This window comes from Nyctibius grandis, chromosome 15, assembly GCF_013368605.1.
Source record: "Nyctibius grandis isolate bNycGra1 chromosome 15, bNycGra1.pri, whole genome shotgun sequence".
Taxonomy (NCBI): domain Eukaryota; kingdom Metazoa; phylum Chordata; class Aves; order Nyctibiiformes; family Nyctibiidae; genus Nyctibius; species Nyctibius grandis.
In genome coordinates this window covers 5,348,195-5,366,070 of record NC_090672.1, presented here as the reverse complement: position 1 = coordinate 5,366,070, position 17,876 = coordinate 5,348,195, and the positions used below count along the sequence as shown (strand labels likewise).

At 54.7% G+C, this 17,876-nt stretch overlaps 1 protein-coding gene across 2 annotated transcripts in view; it reads left to right on the top strand.

Annotated features, from left to right (window-relative positions):
- Positions 1–17,876, top strand: part of MGAT5B (alpha-1,6-mannosylglycoprotein 6-beta-N-acetylglucosaminyltransferase B) — a 63,513-nt gene that overhangs the window by 11,247 nt on the left and 34,390 nt on the right. For both annotated transcript variants that reach the window (XM_068413398.1, XM_068413397.1), the window contains exon 3: positions 12,555–12,699. In XM_068413398.1, the coding sequence (XP_068269499.1) occupies positions 12,555–12,699 (145 nt within the window). The remainder of the gene's footprint in view (positions 1–12,554; positions 12,700–17,876) is intronic.

The following is a 17,876-nucleotide window of genomic DNA, read 5'->3' as shown; positions in this document are numbered from 1 at the left end:
CCAAAACGAGCTCCCAGCAGCATCTCCAGCTGGTTTTTCCTGTTGGTGACCACAATTGGGCTCCTGCGTTGTGTTTCCTCATCTGCTTTGGAAATGGGATCAGTGGGGACAGGGGACGAAGGATGGACAAGGGTGAGGGAGAGCTGATTTTAGAGCGCAAGCTGGAAAACGCAAGTGAGCAGGGGCGAAGCACATCGTCTGCAAGGCTGTTGCGCCTTGTCCTAGGTTGCTGAGATGTGTTTTGGGCTCTGATCTCCTCAGGGCTGCAGGATATGGACCCTGGTGGGATATTAAACAGCTCGTGGACTGGGGCAGAGGGTTTCCCAGTCCTGCGCCACTGGGGTTTCTGCAGCTGAGCAATGGTAACTGCCTTGACCTGGAACCTGTCCGGAGGTGGGCAGTACACCAGCGCCTGCGGGGACTTCCCTTGGTCTGTGGCACAGCAGACGTTCAGGTGGCCAGAGAACATCTTCTGCTGCAAAAGTCTCTGAGGTTTGTCATTCACTTTCATATTGCAGGGAAAGAAAAATAAATGTAGAAAAGTTATGGAGAAAGCTTGCTGGGGAAGCCCCCCTTGCTGGCTGGGGGCATCTTGTCCTGGATGTAGGTGGTGGGTGAAGCTGAGCACCGCTGCTGTCTTGGGGTGTCAGAATGGCTTTGGTTTGCTGTGTTGGGGTACAGGACCCCTGGGAGAGGTCCAGCAGACAACATCTAACACATGTTGCGCTGGAAATGGTATTTACCATCACCTGGCAGAAATCCTGTCCTGCTCTCCCCCAGACCCAGCACCCCTCCTGTGCTCCAGCTGAGCGCGAGCGCTCTGCCTCGCCCGCGGCTGTCGCTTGCTCTGGTTCCTGGAGTTTCACCTCCTTAAAGCAATTTCTTCCATCACTGGACACAGAAGAGGGAGATTGTTCAGGGCTGTGCAGCACAGCTGAATGCTTTGGTGTTTGTGGCTTCTGTTTCTCTCCAGAGCGGGGATGTTGGTGGAGGGGGGGCGGAGGGGTCAGAATTGTGCTGCAGAAGATAACGTTGAAGGTTGCTCGGGGTTTTGTAGGGCATTTTCACCGTTCCAGAGTCACAGTACCGTGAAGCGATGGGATCTCATGTTATTTCAATCCCTTGAATTGCTCCCTGGGGAGCGGAGCAAAGAGGCCAAATAGAAATGTGAGAACCTACATGATCTCCTCGGAGGGGTCCTTTGCTCCTGCCTCTGCTGCTGTTCCCTCTGCTCCAGCAGCATCCCAGCTGGGTTAGCGTGCCCAGGTGCCATCGCCGTTTGTTCTCACAGAAGATGCAGAAAGGTCAAGCTCAGATTTGCTAACAATCAGAGTGAGCTTGAATAACTCTGTCGTCCTCCCTCGCAGTCAGCTATGCTGGGAGGGGAGGAGGAGCAGGAGGAGGAGGAGGTCTGCATGTGTGATCCTGACCCTCTGCACACTCTCTGTGCGGCTCATCGCGGAGGGGATGGCTTGGTTCGGCTCTGCCTGTGAGGTTCTGGCTGCAGTGAGGTGCTGCTCAGCCCGAAGGAGCTTTAAAGCAAAACCCAGATGTGCTCATCCTCACACCCCAGTTCCCTCTCTCTTGGGAAAGGGAATTTCCAGACCCGTTTGCAAACGTGGGTTGCTGCTACTTGTGACAGATCCCAATCTGCTCCTCAGTTATTTCTTCTCGGCAGAGCACATAGTTCTGACAGGAGCTTGAGTTGGGCAAAATACCCAAAAGTTGCTTTGTGGCTTTGACAATCCCTTTTCTTACCTGGCCCCGGGTCCCCGTGGAGAGGGTGTGGGTAAGCTGGCGCGTGTCACCTCCCTGGCACCGGCCTGGGACATGCACATCTTGCACATCCCCAATGCTTCATTTTTTTCTGCTGCCGTATCCAGAGCTGGATTAGAGTCTCCTGGAGCCTGTGGGCCGCTGGAGGGGTGCCAGGCAGGGGAGACCCACGGGGAGGAGTGTGCTGTGCAGCTCTTCCGTGCCTGGGGCTCGTTTCCAGCCTCACTGCGTCCATCCCATAGCAGCCTCAGGGGCTGGAGCACCCAGCTGATGCTGTAAGAAGCTGCCTGGTCAGTGCCAAGCCGAGCTGGTCGGTACTGGGACCACCTCCTCGGTGAGGAGCTGTGCTGGGGAAGATGGGCTTTTGATTTTTCCTCCCCTAGAAAAATGCTGGGGCGGTGGGGCCGGCTCTCCAGCTGGCCCAGCGATGCTGTGCTCTGGCAGCTCCCGCTGCTCGGGACCGTTCTCTCGCTTCCTCGTTGTCTGAGCGTTGGTGCGGAGAAGAGGGTTAATGGAGACCCCAAAGCAAGGCAGAGCCCAGAGGCAGGGTGAGGGCTTTCTGCCTCATGTGCTGCCTTCCCCCCGGCCCCACTCACTGCCAGACTCTGGGGGGTTATTTTAACTGGATAACGCTGCACGTGGCAGCAATAACAACTTATTCTGTTCTTCCTGTTGAGGATGGGGAAGCTTCTTTAATTCTGGGTTAAAGTGGTGCTCTGTGCTGAGGAATGGCTGTTGGTGGTGGCGATGGGCGCTGCTGGGAGCGACTGTGGGTGTCAGCTGCACCCTGGTGTGCCACTGGTGAGAGGCTGCTGCCGATGCTGGGGCTGCACCTCCATGGGCAGCACAGGGGTGTCCTTAATCTGCATTTTGTTGAGCAGACCGTTGCTTTGTCTGGGTGGAGAAAGTGAGGGTTGATTAGAAGCGTATGTCCTCCCATGTGCCTGCTTCTTCTGGTGTCCCCATGGGCCATCCCACTTCGGTCCTGGAGCACCGCATCCCCATCAAGCTGGTGAATGTGCACCGTGCTCCCATCTCCAACCCACACTTGGAAAGGGAGTTTAAGGTGGAAGTCTAAAACTTTACAGTTCTTATTAAATTGCTATTGCAGGCAGGGAAACGAGTGATGTTGAAATAAGGAAAATAAAAGCAGGGTCACCCGGAGCACGTTGCACAGAGTCGTGTCCAGGTCGGTTTGAACATCTCCAGAGAAGGAGACTCCCCACCCTCCCTGGGCGGCCTGTTCCCGTGCTCTGGCACCCTCACAGTAAAGAAGTTTTAACTCGTATTGAGATGGAAAGGTTTGTTAAGGTTTAATCCACCCTGGGCACATGTCTCTTACTGAAGAAGTGCCCGTTTGATACAATTGCTGCTCAGAATTGGACACCTGCAGGCTTAAAAAGAAAAAAAAAAAATAAAGCCACCAAATTTATTGGATGATGGAAGTGTGAATTCACCAGTCTTACACTGGTGGAGCAGAGGTGAAGGTCTCGGTGCAGCAATGTGCGCTGGCCCCTTCCCTTCCAGCATCCCGCTGGCCCCGACGCTCCGTTATCTCCGTAAGCAGCGACTCCCAGGGAGTGATTAAATCAATTAATTGATTTTCTATAGCTCATGAGGAAGTCAAATGGCATTTCCATCAACGTGTGATGAGCAAACACCCCACCACGGCCAGAAGGAATGTTAATGGCTCTTTATACTTTTATTGCGCCGTTTCATTCCTAAATCAAAATTCATCCTGAGCCCGGGAGGCAGCAGGTACTTCAGAAAATAAAACTGGCGCAGTGGGAACCACAGCAGCATCTGTAAAAGCTGTTTTTTCCCACTGATTTATTTGTTTCTCTGGCCTAAATGAGAGACCAGGGCTCAGTTCAGCTCAGGCAGAGATTAGCTGAGGCTCGTCCCATGGCTCTGCCAATGCCCCCCGGCTCCTGCGGGCTCTGCTTTAGGCTGCTGCCCCGCTCTGCTGCTGCTGGAAGGATCCAGCTGCTGGGCTCAGCGGAGGCTGATGGATTTGGAAGAAGGGGGTGATTTATTTGCCTCTGGAAACAAGGTGGCAAGATGCCCGGCACCGTTTGGCCAATGTTTTTGGCTGAAGGAGAACTGGTAATCATTTTGGAAATGTTAAATGAGTGAGTTCTGCTGTTTCTGAAACATAATGTTTTGGGGCAGCTGTAAATAATGCTGCAGGCGCGAGTGCTGGATGTGCAGAGCCAGAGGAGTGATGGAGGTGCTGAGCCCCCCGAAGCCTCCCTCTGGCTGATCCTGGGGTGTGTGAATGCCGGGTCGAATCCTTCCTTTGCCCGAGGGGTTTGGGCTGATTTCCTGCAATCCTTGGGGCGTTGGCTCCAGATTTACAGTTGTTCCCGGGGTCAGCAATGGGGGCTGTTAGGAGAAGAACTAGTTGAGTTGATGTCTACAAGTACCTGAAGGGAGGTTGTAGCACGGTGGGGGTTGGTCTCTTCTCCCAGGTAACAAGTGATGGGATGAGAGGAAATGGCCTCAAGTTGTGCCAGGGGAGGTTTAGATTGGAGATCAGGGACAATTTCTTCCCCAAAAGGGTTGTCAAGCACTGGAACAGGCTGCCCAGGGCAGTGGTGGAGTCACCATCCCTTGAGGGATTTAAAAGCCGTGTAGATGTGGTGCTGAGGGACATGGGTTAGTGGTGGGCTTGGCAGTGCTGGGTTAAGGGTTGGACTCAATGATCGTAAAGGTCCTTTCCAACCAAAATCATTCTGTGATTCTAAATGCCGATGCCCTTGGAGAGATCCCTCTCTTGTAAAGACCAAGAACCGAAATGAGGGTTGGTGATGGAGGGGGTCCCTGGCTCGTGGGTCTGTGGAGCCACTCTGGGGCTGCCCCTGTGCCATGGGACCAGTGTGTGCTGCTCATCGCCTGGAGCTGGGGGTCCTGGCTGCCAAACCAGGGTCCAGGTTTGCCCCCAGCGCCGACAGCATCCAGCCCAGCGCAAGGTCCAGCCGTGCCCTGGGAACCCCGGTGTCCTCTGGGCTTTGCTACCGGCAACTGCCCTTGAGCGAGCCCTGTGCGGGAGCCCTTGTATTTTAGGAAGCAATTTAAAATCGATGTTAATCTGGTAGTTCAAAAGCTTCTCCTGCAGTGTGAGGTGGTTGGAGCACTGCAGGACAGCTTAAAATGCATTTTAAAATAGTGCTGCCTGGCAATAGGGGAGCAACTAAAAATACCATGGTGGTGCTTGTTAAAAAAAAAGTGAAAGGGGGCTGAAAAGGGGAAATAGATGAGGTTAAAAAATAAAATAAAACAAATAAAAGCTGAACTGCAGCTTGTGCTGGGGTTGTGCACCTCTTCCCCAGCTACGTGCCTCCCCCAGCCCATCGCCTGGGACGAGGAGACAGCCAAGCTCATTTTGCCTGCAGAGTGATGGCTTGTGGCAGGATTTGTGGGACCATCCCCGTGTCCCACAGGGAACATCAGGTCTCTGGTGTGTGTTTGAGGGGTAAGAAGTAATAAAAGTTTGGGGGAAGAGCCTTGCAGTAATGAAAGGCTCCTGCCTGTGAATGTGTCTGTTTGTACTGCTCAGCTTCCTGCCTTTTCTTATTTATATGGAAATAGGGAGCGAGCGTGTGTTGGTGCGGAGATGGAGCTGCAGCCTGCTCCTATGGGTGTTTCCTTTCGGGGGGGAGCTGGTTGGGGTGGCGAAGGGGCAGGAGACCCTTCTGCAGGCTCAGCTTGGGGTCCCGCAGCCGACGGGCTGCCCCGAGGGGTGAGGCGAGACTCCAGAGCTGGTGGGATTGGTACGGGGACACCGGGCTGGCCCCTACTCCTGTGCTCTGTGCAGCAGTAGGCTGGAGGAGGGCTGGTGGGACCTTGGGTGGGGGCTGAGGGATGCTCGGGACCTCTCTGTGGCCTCTCTCTAACCAACCTCCTCCATGAAGCATCCTAGTGCATCTCCTCCCAGTGCAGCATCACCCTCCCATGGGGGACCTGCAACGTGCTGGGGCGCGAGGCTGCAGAGGGAACGCAGGGGTACGGCTCATTGTTCATGAAGCCATCGTTCTCGCTCTCAGCTGGGGATCTCCTGCAGCACGTGGGTCTCCCCGCTGCGGTGTCTCGCCCCCAGGCACAGCCGGCGTGTGGGGGGCTGTAGGATGGCCGGGGGGTCTCTCGAGCCCGGTTGCAATTGCTGCGGTCACACGGCGGTCGTGGCACACGGCTGCCAGCCCCGCGGTGCCGGAGCCAACCGTGCAGGGTGTAGCAGGGCCTGATGGGCTGTACCTGTCCGTGGATGCGGTGAGAGGGAGTGAAAACATCCCCGAGGCTGCCCATTTGCTGCTGATTGCACAGCAGTGGGCGAGGGGATGGATAAACCCAGGGGTTAGCTGATAGCAGGCGGGCAGAACATAATCTACTTTACCAGCCTTAAGGTGACTTAAGGCTGCTTAATTTGGCTGATTACCAGGGAACTACTTCGTTGCCGGCCATTTCCAGCGGCTCAGCAGTGGATCGATGGTGCAGCTGGAGCCACACCGAAGCATTGCTTCACTGGCAGCCCCCAGGCTGCTCCGTGGGCACCTCCGGGTGCCACCTGCTGCCGTGACAGCTCCCCACGGGGCTCCAGGTGCTCTTTGTGATGGGGCACAGGCTGAGCAGGTCCGTATTTTCTCTGTATAACTTAAAATAATAAATCCGTAGCAGTCTGATGGCAACTGTGGGTGGGTTCGCAGGAGGCAGCGACTGGCTGGGTGCCCGTGCTAGTGAGTGGGTGCCCTCGAGGGGTGCAGCCATGGACTCCATCCATCCCTGGAGCAGCTTCCCCCCGGGGCGGGTGCCAAAGGGATGGAGACAGGAGGTGGCCGTCGCTGCCAGCCTCAGCCTGGCCTCGGGCTTTCTTGTTGCCAGTTAGTGCTGGGTCTCTGGGCTGTGATTGTAATGGATTATGTGTCAGGGTGAGACGGAGCCCTTGGCTAGTTGGCTTTTTTGGTCTTTTAATCTGCTTAAATCAAAATCAATAGTGAAAGTAAATAGAGGAGTGTAGGAGGGGGAGAGAAGCGAAGGGCTGGTGCTTTGCTCCCCAGGAACCAGGGAGGTGCCGCGGTGGGTGCCCTCCCGGGAGGATGGGGGTCCCCAGGACAGCCCCGGGTACCAGCCACCCGAGGAGCTGGGCGGTGAGGTCCAGGTCCAGCTGCACTGCGTTGGGGATCCTCCAGTTTCTTCTCCAAGAAATCCTTCAAGAGTGCGTTGTCCTTTTGAGGGGTTTAAGTAGCCTGGAGTTGTACTTTAAAGGAGAAAAACAAAGCAAAGCAAATGATGCTTTAGACTGAAATTAATTCAGCTGGTATTTTCGATGGACGTCAGTAATATCTTACCACCTCTGAGCAAATTCCCTCCTTGTACCGGAGCGTTCGGCTGTTGCGGGTCAGCCAGGCAGGGATATGGCTTGTGTCTGAGAAGTGAGGGGGGCAAAAATCCACAACAAACCAGCCATGTTATGAACAGCAGAGATATATTGTGGAATTGCATTTTAAATGTCAGGGGGATGTTTTGGCATCGTTCACAGGGGTCTGTAGAGATGTGGCTTGAGGCTGTGCCTTGGTCTCCCCCTGGTACGGTTGGTGATGGTCTTGTGTGGCTGTGGGGTGAGGGAGGCTTTTGCTGCCCTTGGAAGTGGGCTGGGGTTTGGGTGGAAAAGCTCCCTGTAAGTGACAGAGGTGGGGTGCCACCTCTGCACCCGTGGGGTGGCACCAGGGTCCTGCACCCACTAGGAGGAAAGCGCAAGGGGTGCATTGGACTGGGCACCAGTGTGCAGCTCAAACACCATTTCCCCTACATGTTTCTCTTTCCCCATGTTCTTGGCGTGAAGCTGATGCTGAGCAGTGTGAGACCCCCCGAGCAGGATGGGGCTGAGTGACCCAGGGACGGGGAGCTGTCACCTGGGTCCAGCAGCTACACAGGGCAAGGAGGTTTGAATCAGTCCAAGTCGCTAAAGGGAACGTGCCCCCAGAATGCAAATATATTCTCCCAAAGGTTTTCAGCTGCATTTGAAAACCTTGGCCCGAGCGTCCCAGAGCCACACGCAAACCCGTGTGATGGGGTGACATCCCGCACACTCCCTCCGTGCTTGTGAAGTGCTGGGTGGAGATGGCTCCCAACGTGAGCAGTGGTGTGGGGAGGATGCTCAGGATCCCAAAACACGATGCCTGAGCAAGGAACCTCCTTCCCATCTGCTCCGTCCCAGCCCCGCACTGGGCGGCCCGATGGGGAGTCCCCCACGCTGTGGCAGTGCTGGAGATGCTCAGTGAAATGCTGCTTCCTCAGCTGCTCTGCACTCCTGCGCGGTGGCCCCGAGGCATCTGGCATTGAACTTCACCTTCACGTCCAGGGCAGTCTGCACATGCAGCAAAACTCGCCCACACGTCCGTCCTGGCTCTCGTTCCTGGAGGTTTTGGTGGCAGGCACAGGGTGGGACGCCTGCCCGGGGCTGTGTTCACTCCAAGAAGGTATTTTAAAGACAAGTGTATCGTTAGTGAACTCCCCAGGGTTTCAACCCATCCAAATTTGAGTATATTGGCTGTTGGCTATTCCACTGGTTTCTCAGAGAAACTCTTTCTTTTTTTCACTAGGCATCACCCTTAGGGGATGCTTGCTTTTTTTTTATTCCCTGATTTCATCCAATTACTTAGCTGTATGCTCTTCTGAAGCACCATAAATAATTCTCCTCCCTCTGCTGTGTTTACCAGCATGTCTCATGAAATCCAGTACGATATGATTGATTGCAATCATTGTTTCCTAGTGCTGCCGTGAAAACCTCTGTCAGGTTCAGTGATTGCCTTTAAAGAGTGGCTGCCACTCAGGAACAACTGTCAAAAACCTGTCATACGTTAGCAAACTCCAATTAATCCGTTGAGCAGTTTTACTTGTGTTTTCTTTCCCATCGTTGCTGATTATCCAGGGTAATTAGAATATTTCTCCTTTGTAAGACGTGGCTTCCTTGCTTTTTTAAAAAAAAGTGGCTTGCAGGACTATTTTACGGGGTTTTCGCGCTACCGAGTTGGGCTGTGGTTTATCCCGTCTGCCTGCAGTGCTCTTTGGGGGTCCCTTGGGGATCTTCATCGCTGGCTTAAGGGGAGAAGCTGGGGTACCACCTCCATCCTCCGAATCCCCAGCAGCCATTCGGCGGGTGTCTGGGTCTCCGCTTCAGCTTAACAAATTAATCCTGGCTCTTGCATGTTTTTTTTTTTTAAAAAGAGTCGCTTCAGCACTTTTCCTCCTTTCTTTCTTTGGTTTTAATGAGACACACTTTCCAAGAGATGTAATAATCATTGCCAAAAAATGTCAAATTGTTCTTGTTATCCTTTTTAAGCTTCTGGAACAACAACAACAACAACAAAAAGACCAGGAACAGAAAAAAAAGAGAGGTGGTGATGAGGAAGGGCTTTGACTTCATCTCCTAGAGCCAGGGGAGGGCTGGGGGGGAGATGTGCCCTGTGACAGCTCAGCTTGCTGGCAGGGTGCCCGAAAAGATAACTCCGTGAGGGCTGAGGTTTTTTTTATTATCACTATTTTTACTTAGGATTTGGGATCTTTTTTTTTTTTCATTTCTTTATGGGAGAAGGAATATCTCCGCTCAGTGTTGACAGCAAAGCTCAGAGCTTGCTGTTGAAAAGCATCCTGGAATCGCGTGAAACCAGCTGGGAAATTGGGTGATGGCAGCGACACATGGGGAAATCTCCACGATCCAGGGGGAAACGGTTTCATTCCCCAGTGGGAATATCCTCGTCCCTCCTTAGCGATTTGGGAGCAGATCTTGTGGGGTGTGCTTCTGCGGGGCATCCTCGCCGGGCTTGCCTGGGGTGTGGATGCAGCCCGAGCAGGAGGAAATCTCCATCTCCTGCTCAAGCATGGGGTGATCCCTGGGGAGCTTTGCCAGGGTGGTGGGGACATGGACCTGAGCCCCGCTGAGTGCCCAGCGTGGACATCAGCTCCTACTGGAAACGTGAGCCCTTTGTAGCTCTGTGACTCAGTTTCCCTTGTCCCCCCGCCCAGGGCAGGATTAGGCTCCTTCAGTGGGGCTGGAGAGGCTCCCAGGACCCTTCCCAAGCCCCTCGGAAAGGGCTTTTCCCAGGTCTCCTCTGCAGGGACGAGCTCTGTACGTGCGTCTGGGTTTTAATCAGGGGCCAGAGCTGTTTCTCTGCCCGCGCTTTGCGAGCAGCCATTTAAATTTCAAATGAGCTGCACCACTAAACAGGCTTTCATAATTAAACGAGCGCAGCCTGGCTACAAATTGGGGTGACAGCCCAGCCCTGAGTGGCAAAGGCAGCAGTGGCTCTCAGTCATCTCCATTGCCTTCCCAGGCATGATCCTTGCATCTTCCCGGTGAACCAGCATGACCTGACCCCCCAAAACAAGCTGGGATCCAAATCCTCGGGCCAGGGGTACCACTCCATCCATGGAAACGTGGTGATTATGGTTTAAGCCTTTCTGGGGAGCTGTAGTGGTTGTATCTGGTCCTTTTCCTGTCCTCCAGACACCAGCCAGCACAGGAACATGCAAGAAGGATGTGCAGGCTCCATCTCACTCAAAAACTGAGTTCCAGGTCCAAGCTCTGGCCCGTTGGCAGTGCTGGGATGTCAGAGCAGGAGCAAATCTTGAGCAGAAAGCCCCGTTCGGGGGGCAGGCGGTCCTGGGAGCTGCCGGGGGCAGGCGGATGGAGGGTGCTGGGGGCTGTGAGAACAGCCCAGACGCGGAGGGGATGTCACTGGAGCGGGCTCAGTCCTGGGAGTGAAAGCCTGTGGGGAAATCACTAACGTGGATTTTCTGACTTCAGCTCATCTCAGAGCTTTTCTGTTTTCCTTGGCCGTGTCTTTGCCTGGTTTGCCCAGCTGTGTTTGGGGAGGCCCCTCTACAAACCGAGCTCCAGGGTCCAAGTTTCCACTTTTTTTCCCCCCATAGCATCTTTTAATTGTGAGTTTGTTAGCACTTCTGCCCTTTAACGGGACAGGCTCTGACTTGTGTCCCACACGGGGGACTGGGAGACCTTCCTGGTGGGACGGGCAAAGGTGGCTCCTGCGATCCCAGACCCATCCAGGGAGGTCTGGGGCTGCACAGGACCTCAGACACCCACCAGTTCAAGCAGAAGTCGTTGACTTCTTGCTATGGGAGTGTAGGGAGTGTTTGGGGAAGAGCCCAGTTTCAATCCCCATGAATGGTCAGGTTTTCTTGGTTGGTTTTTTTTTGAGGAATTGTTTTTGCTCTCAATTTTTCTTCTGTTTTCTTAGATAGCGTCAGGAAAAATAATGCATTGCTGATAATCTCAGCCAAGCATGGACGACAGCCCTCGGCGAGGTCTGGCTGGCCCGGTGTCAGCTTCTCGGAGGGGTTAAGGGTTGGCTTGTAGCCACGTGTTCGCGGCCACGACGATGAGCCGGTTCCCACCGTGGCCGTACACACTGCTCTCCTCTGCATACCAAACCCAGCCAGACCTCACGTCCAGGCCAGCCTCCGGGCTGTTTGACACGTGGCTTGAGTTGGCTCTTGGGGCGAGGAGAAGCCTGCGCCAGGGCTGTCCCTGGCACGTGATGCCATTGGGATGCCCCACTCCATCCCACTGCCGGGATGGGTGCAGGGTGCTGTGCCGGGGTGGGGGGCCCAGGGGCTGCACCAGCCGCTCTCCGGCTTTGCCAGACCTGGTTTTGCATCTGTTTGTAGATGCATAAGATGTCCATAAATCCTGATAGCCACCCGGGGCGTTGGGCAGCCGCTCACCTTCCCAGCACTGCCCGCCCCGCTCCTGCTGCTGCCTAAATTAAATCTGTGCCGCCTCTTGAAAAGCACATGTGAGTGGAACGGCGGAGATAAGCTAAACGGGAGAAGTTCGGGGGATTATGCGCTGATTAAGTTATTACTAACGTGAAATGAGCCGCGCTGAGATGAAACAGGAGCTTTATTTTCTGTTCCCTGGCTTCAGGGCTCGGGGCTGCCTGTCACCAGGCAGCAGATCAAACCGAGAGCCGGGAGCTCGTGTATCCCCCGGCGCTTTCAGCACAGCAGCGGGTCGGTGCTGTGCAAACCCGTAGGAAGCAGAGTGTTAAATGGGGCTGGGAATTGGGGACCTTCCCTGCTGGAGGGGAGTGTGCTGAGATGCAGTGCTGGAGACAGAGCTGTTTCCACTGCTGGGGCACCCACCCTGGAGCAGATTTGGATAGAAAAGAAATTCTTCTCTGCAATGGGAAAATCCAGTGCTGCTGGGAGGATGTGTTGGGGGAGGACCAGCTGTTTCCCGTGCTCTTCCTTAAGCATGTCCTGCGGGCTGCTGTCGGAGGCAGGATGCTGGGCTTGATGGGGCTTGGGGGATGAAAAATAGAAGTGCAAAATGAAAGGCTGTTTGGTTGGTGTTTGAGAATAAAGTTGATTTCCCGTAAGCGCTCGGGACAGGCTGGATCGGGTGGACAAGGGAGGAGTTTATTCCCGGAGAGGCAGGTGAGGAAGCTGGATCCAGGGCTGGTGTAACCGCCGGCTATGGGGGGCTGCAGCAGCCCAGCTGGGTTTGGGCACAGGCAGGGATTAACCCATGGTGGGGCAGGGCAATGGGGCTGTGGGGCTGTGGGCAGAGCCAGGAGGGGATATCGGGGACAGCAGAGCACTGAGATGGTCCATAAACCACCGAGCCCATCAGTGGGGCCAGGGAGGGCAGGACCACAGGCAGCTTTGGGGCTGAAGCCGTGGGGAGGGGGATTTTCTGGGTCTGACACGGCAGTGCCCAGCCCGTGACCACGTCTCGCTTGCTCTTTGTGTGCCTGCAGTGATGGGCGCGCTGGAGTCCCGAGGGGTGCTGCGGCGAATGAGCGACATGCTGGAGATGCTGATGAAGAGGATGGACATCCTGGCCAGGCTGGAGAACAGCACTGACTTCCACAAAGGGGATGAAGCGCGATTCCCTCTGGACAGGTCAGTCGGCCGCGCTGATGCCCTGTGCAGACCCTGTGGAGCGGCGCCGGGCTCGGGGGGTTTGTGGGAGCAAAAAAGCCCACCGAGCTCTGTGGTGTCAGGGGTGGTGGAGCCCACCAGGACATGGGGCTTGGGCAGATCTTTTGCAGTCTTGTTTGCCATTTCTGGAACGCTTTTCTTTTGGGATTTCTGAAATTATTGTGATTTTCAGGTTTTCGTGTAGCACCTGTCCCAGCTGCTGGTGTTGCAGTGTGGGAGGGTGTCTCTTCACCGCCGTGCTGTGGTGGAGCTGGAGGTGGGACTCGCCCCCATATTCCTTGAGTAGCTGTGGAAATGGTTGTTGTTCAAAATCCCGGGCTGATATGTTCAGCCTTGGAGTTGAGCAAGGCTTAAAATGAAATAGGAGCAAACTGTTGGGCCCCAAAACGCTGCGCAGAGCTGGCGTCCTGGCTCCCCATGATGCACGCACTGCATCTGTCCCAGCCAGCAGCTTGAGAGATGCCATCAGACCTTCCCATCATGACGTGCTGATTTACTAAAGAAACATTGCCCTTTGCTTTGGGAGCCTTTAAACATCTATTAATACTAATTTGGCTGCAAACATGGTAACTAAAGCAACTTGAACGTGGAGGGGCAGAGATGGAAAAACCGAGGGGCAGCGCTTGGGACAAACTTTGCAATGCAAAAAAAAAAAATGCCAGCGTAGATTTTGCTCAGATGGAGTCACAGGTGACACGTGAGTGGTGGGTGGCAAGGATGTGACATGCAACGGTCCCCCTTGCCCTGTGCCATGCCACCGGTGTGGGAGCTGCGGTGCATCAATCAATCAATGAGGTTGGAAGAGCCCTCTGGGATCATCGAGTCCAACCGTTGCACTGACACCACCATGTCAACTAGACCATGGCACTAAGTGCCATGTCCAGTCTTTTTTTAAACACCTCCAGAGATGGTGACTCCACCACCTCCCTGGGCAGCCCATTCCAATGTCTAATGACCCTTGCTGAGAAGAAATGCTTCCTAATGTCCAACCTGAACCTCCCCTGGTGCAGCTTGAGGCTGTGTCCTCTTGTCCTGTTGCTAGTTGCCTGGGAGAAGAGGCCGACTCCCACTCCGCTACACCCTCCCTTCAGGTAGTTGTAGACTGCAATAAGGTCACCCCTGAGCCTCCTGTTCTCCAGGCTAAACACCCCCAGCTCCCTCAGCCGTTCCTCGTAGGTCAGACCCTCCAGACCCTTCACCAGCTTGGTCCCGCCTGGCATTCACACCTCTGCCTCCTGCCACGGCCACGCTCCGCAGCTGCCGGGGGTTCCTGTGCCTCCCTGCTCCCATCATCATTGCCATTTCTCTCCCTCACTTTCCTTACGAGTCTCTTTTGTGCCTATAATGGAAAATAGCGTCAGCGAGCCTGTAATTAAAGGCTGCGCTGTGCCGTGCTGCGTGCACACGCGAATTAAAGCCGCACAGGCAGCCTTGCAGTGCATGATCTTGCCTTTTAAGTAATATAATTTCAACCACTGAAAAATATAATTTGCCTCGGTAATGGCAGGTGCTGGGGGTTTTGTTGTTACGAGGCTGGCTGGTACCCAAGCATACAAGGAGGACAACAGTAATCCCTGAGAGGAAAGGAGAGGGCTGTTACAGCCAGCGACTGGAAGGCGCTCGCTCACATTTGATGACTTTCTTGGCCAATCTCGTGTTAAAAGAACCAGTCATTTCAGATGAGGGTAATTTCTGTACCCCAGCAGCCAAGAGAGAAACTTCAAAGCATTTATGTGAACTGGCAGCAATCGCTGCAGATGGGGATGTCGCGGTTCAGATCAGTGACTCTGGGGCCGTTGCTGGGGGAGACCAGAGAGGATGGGAGCTTATGGACCCAGCACATCCAAACAGCCTCGGGGTTGGTGTATGTGCTGAGATGGGCTTGAGCGGTTGAGACTACAAATGTCTTAATTTTCAGGAATAGAAAATCAGGGACAACTAGTTTATCACCTTTTGCTCCTTATGAATTACCCCATAAGTGCATTTAAGTCCCTTCACTTGATCCTGCATCAAAACTGATCCATGTCATCTTGTTCTCGCCTGGCCTTTGAAGATCAGGTTTGGGTCATGGGGCAGAGCATCTCCAGATGAGGCAACTGTCATGGGGGGGTTTCTTGTGGATGGATTTTTGCTGTGACGGTCTGTAATGAAGCACTGGCAGCATTTGCAAACACTTGTGAAGTGTTTCCTGAGCACTCCCCTCCTTCCCTGCAGCCCCTGGGTTTGGCTGACGTCTGTGGTCAGAGGAGACACGTTGGGAGTGTTACAGCTGTGCTGGGTCTCAGCAGGTTTGAGCAGCTCCGTCTCTGCTGCCACGTGTGCTCCCTCCTCCATAGTTCCTCCGAGGGGGAACAGGCACCACCGACTGCACCGGGACCGAGCAGTCCTGGACCCGAATCAGCCCCGTGGCCGCGGAGAGACCCTGGTGCTGTTCATTATTGGGACCCTGGGACTCCTCCAAGGGCTTGTTTCTGCTTTCCCCGCCCCGTCTCTGTCTCTTTGATCACCAGTGACCGACTTGAAGCTGTCAGCAAAAGATAATACAATTAAAGGGTGCTAATTTCAAAGGGATTTTATTCTTTAAAGTGTCTCTGCTTGGCGCGGCGGCCGCCTTCGTCTCCTTCCCTGCTCAGCCAAGCCGCGAGCGTGGGCTTTGCAATCCCACCTGCGCAAAAGTGGATTAATTCTTGTTTTTACAAAGCGCTTTCCTGCTTAACGCTGGATCTCCAATGGAATCAGGAGGGCTTGGGTTTGCAGAGCCCCAACGAAGAGGAAGGAGGTGAATGCTTCGGTGGGCTTTATGGACTAGCCCGTGAGTGCTGTCCCCCTCCAGCACTGCTCTGGAGCAGGGCAGGGGTGGCTTTTCCCATTGGCAAGTGCAAGGAGGAATTTAAATATACAGGGTATAATTAATGACTTGCTTTGGGAAGCCTCCCAGCTGCCAGGGCAGGCAGCTTTATGTGGCCGAAAGTTGCTCCAAGATCTTTCTTGCTTGGTAGGTGCTGTCTGATTGACTGCCCTACAGGTGCCTCTGTGTGCAGCCCACCAGCCTCTCACAATGCTTCAGATAAAACTCTTGGAAAACCCAAATGTCCAACGTCCCCCTTAGAAGAACTGCCCAGAGGTTTTGTGGGATGTCATGCTGGGGTAAGGGGACACAGGCTGTACCTGTGAACCAGCCCGCCGTGCCCCTGGGCATTGCTGGATCCCTTCTCCAGCGCTCCCCAGGCTCCCTGCCCGTGCTGGGCAGGGAGGGATGGGTTCCCTAACGAGGGCGAGCAGCCTGCCAGTCAGCTGCAGAAAAATCAATACCGCTGTTAATTGAATGCAACCCTCGTAAATCATCAGAGGGGAAGGAAATTAGAAGTACTGACGGAAGCCTCCTGGAGAGCTATTTACTGGGCAAGGGAAATATTAGTTTGCAGTGGAAGTGTTTGTCCGCCACTGGAAAGCACTTGGGAGGGAGGGAGGGGGTCCGAAGTGACTGACCCGGGCTGGCACCATAACCTGACAGCGTTGGGGCTCGGAGAAGCCCTTGTCCAGGAGCTGGGCTGCCCCTGCCCACCCCATGCCCACAGGGAGGTGGCAGAGGGGAAGGCTGGGCTCTGCAGCGCTGGCATCCCCGGTCGTCCCTCTTCCTCACGTAGTGGTTAGCCTGCAAAGGGTGTTATTTGCTAACGACTGATTAATCTTCAAGCTTAATTACTGCCAAGGCTCAGTTAATTTCCACACACTTTAAGTATTTGTTCTTGTAATCATTACATGACTCCCTATTCCCCCAGTAATTAAACGTCGCACAATATGACACTAAATGGGTGATGTTCCTGCATCCTGCCAGCCTGGCTCTATTAATTCCTGAATTGTCACCGTCGATAAGCTGGCTTTAGTGAAATTGCTGCCAGATGCCGCGGTCCCCTGCTATCCAGGTGAGCCTGGAGCGGCCTGGGACCCCTCTGTGCGTCATCTCCCCATCTCCTTGGCACTCTTCGGGGCTCAGCAAGGGCATCTGCAAGGTGAGGCTGGTGCTACGGGGTGTGAAAGCTGTCCAGAGCGGGCAGAGCCCCGCAGCAGCCCGCAGGGAAGGTGAGAGCTGTCCTGTGATCCAGCCTGGCTTTGCTGGGTTGTTTTGCTGAGCAGAGCTCGGCCCTGGGAGCAGCATCAGGGCTGTGGCTGGCAGGGGAGCCCGGCACCGTGGAAGTCTTCCTCCCTGATGCTCTCCTTCCTCATGGGTCCCACAAGCTCTTTCATCCCGGCGGAGGTGGTGAGTTGTTTCTTGCCAACCCCTGAGGACATCTCCAGCCCAGTCCTGGATGCTTTTGCTGTTAGCTTGGAGGGGATGGGCACGGCACAGGGGGTCCTGAGGACCCCGCACTTCTGGGGAGGCAGTTTAGGGAGAAAATCAGCTGCCTGGTAACCCCCTCACGTCTGTGTTCCTGCCCTTGCTCTCTCTCCCGTGGGTGTCCCTGGCTCACAGCCTTTTGGGTGCAAGCCACTTCCTCAGAGGGGATGTGGAGATGCACACGAGGGCACGAATCCCCAAAACAAGTTTGGCCTCCAGCAGCGATGAAGTTTACCTGGACTCTCTTAAGACAGAGGAGCAAAGCTCTTAATTGCTCTGTCTTCTGGGAGATTTAAATCTCTTTTTTTTTAGTTGGCCAGCACTTGGATGAGGGCTTTCCCCCATGTCCTCGGAGACCCTTCAGCTTGTCCCCTGACGACTGTTGGGTGACCCTGAGCTTGTCCCACTGGCATAGATGGATGGATGGGGAGAGAGAGGAGCCTGAGCCCACGGGGTGACCCACTGGAGTTGCCTTAGGGGTTCGTTTCTCCAGGAGATACCCCAGCTATTTTAACGGGCAGCACCTCAAAAGCTGCAGCAGGAGCCGGGAGGAGGGGAAAGGCCCTTTTCCCCATGCTGGGAAGAGTTATCCATCAATGCCACCTCTGGGATTTCGGTTCCCTGTCTTGGAGAGGGAGGCTGTTGGGGGGCTGGATGTCGGCGGGTGATTTGTATCCCCGGAGTGGGGAAGCAGTGAGAGCCCAGCACCAGCCCCGGGCACCCTTCCTGGCTGCTTTCTGCTCTGCCTCGGGTCTTTGGGCAAAAAAAAAAAGTCTTTAAAGAGGCAAATGGCAGCACA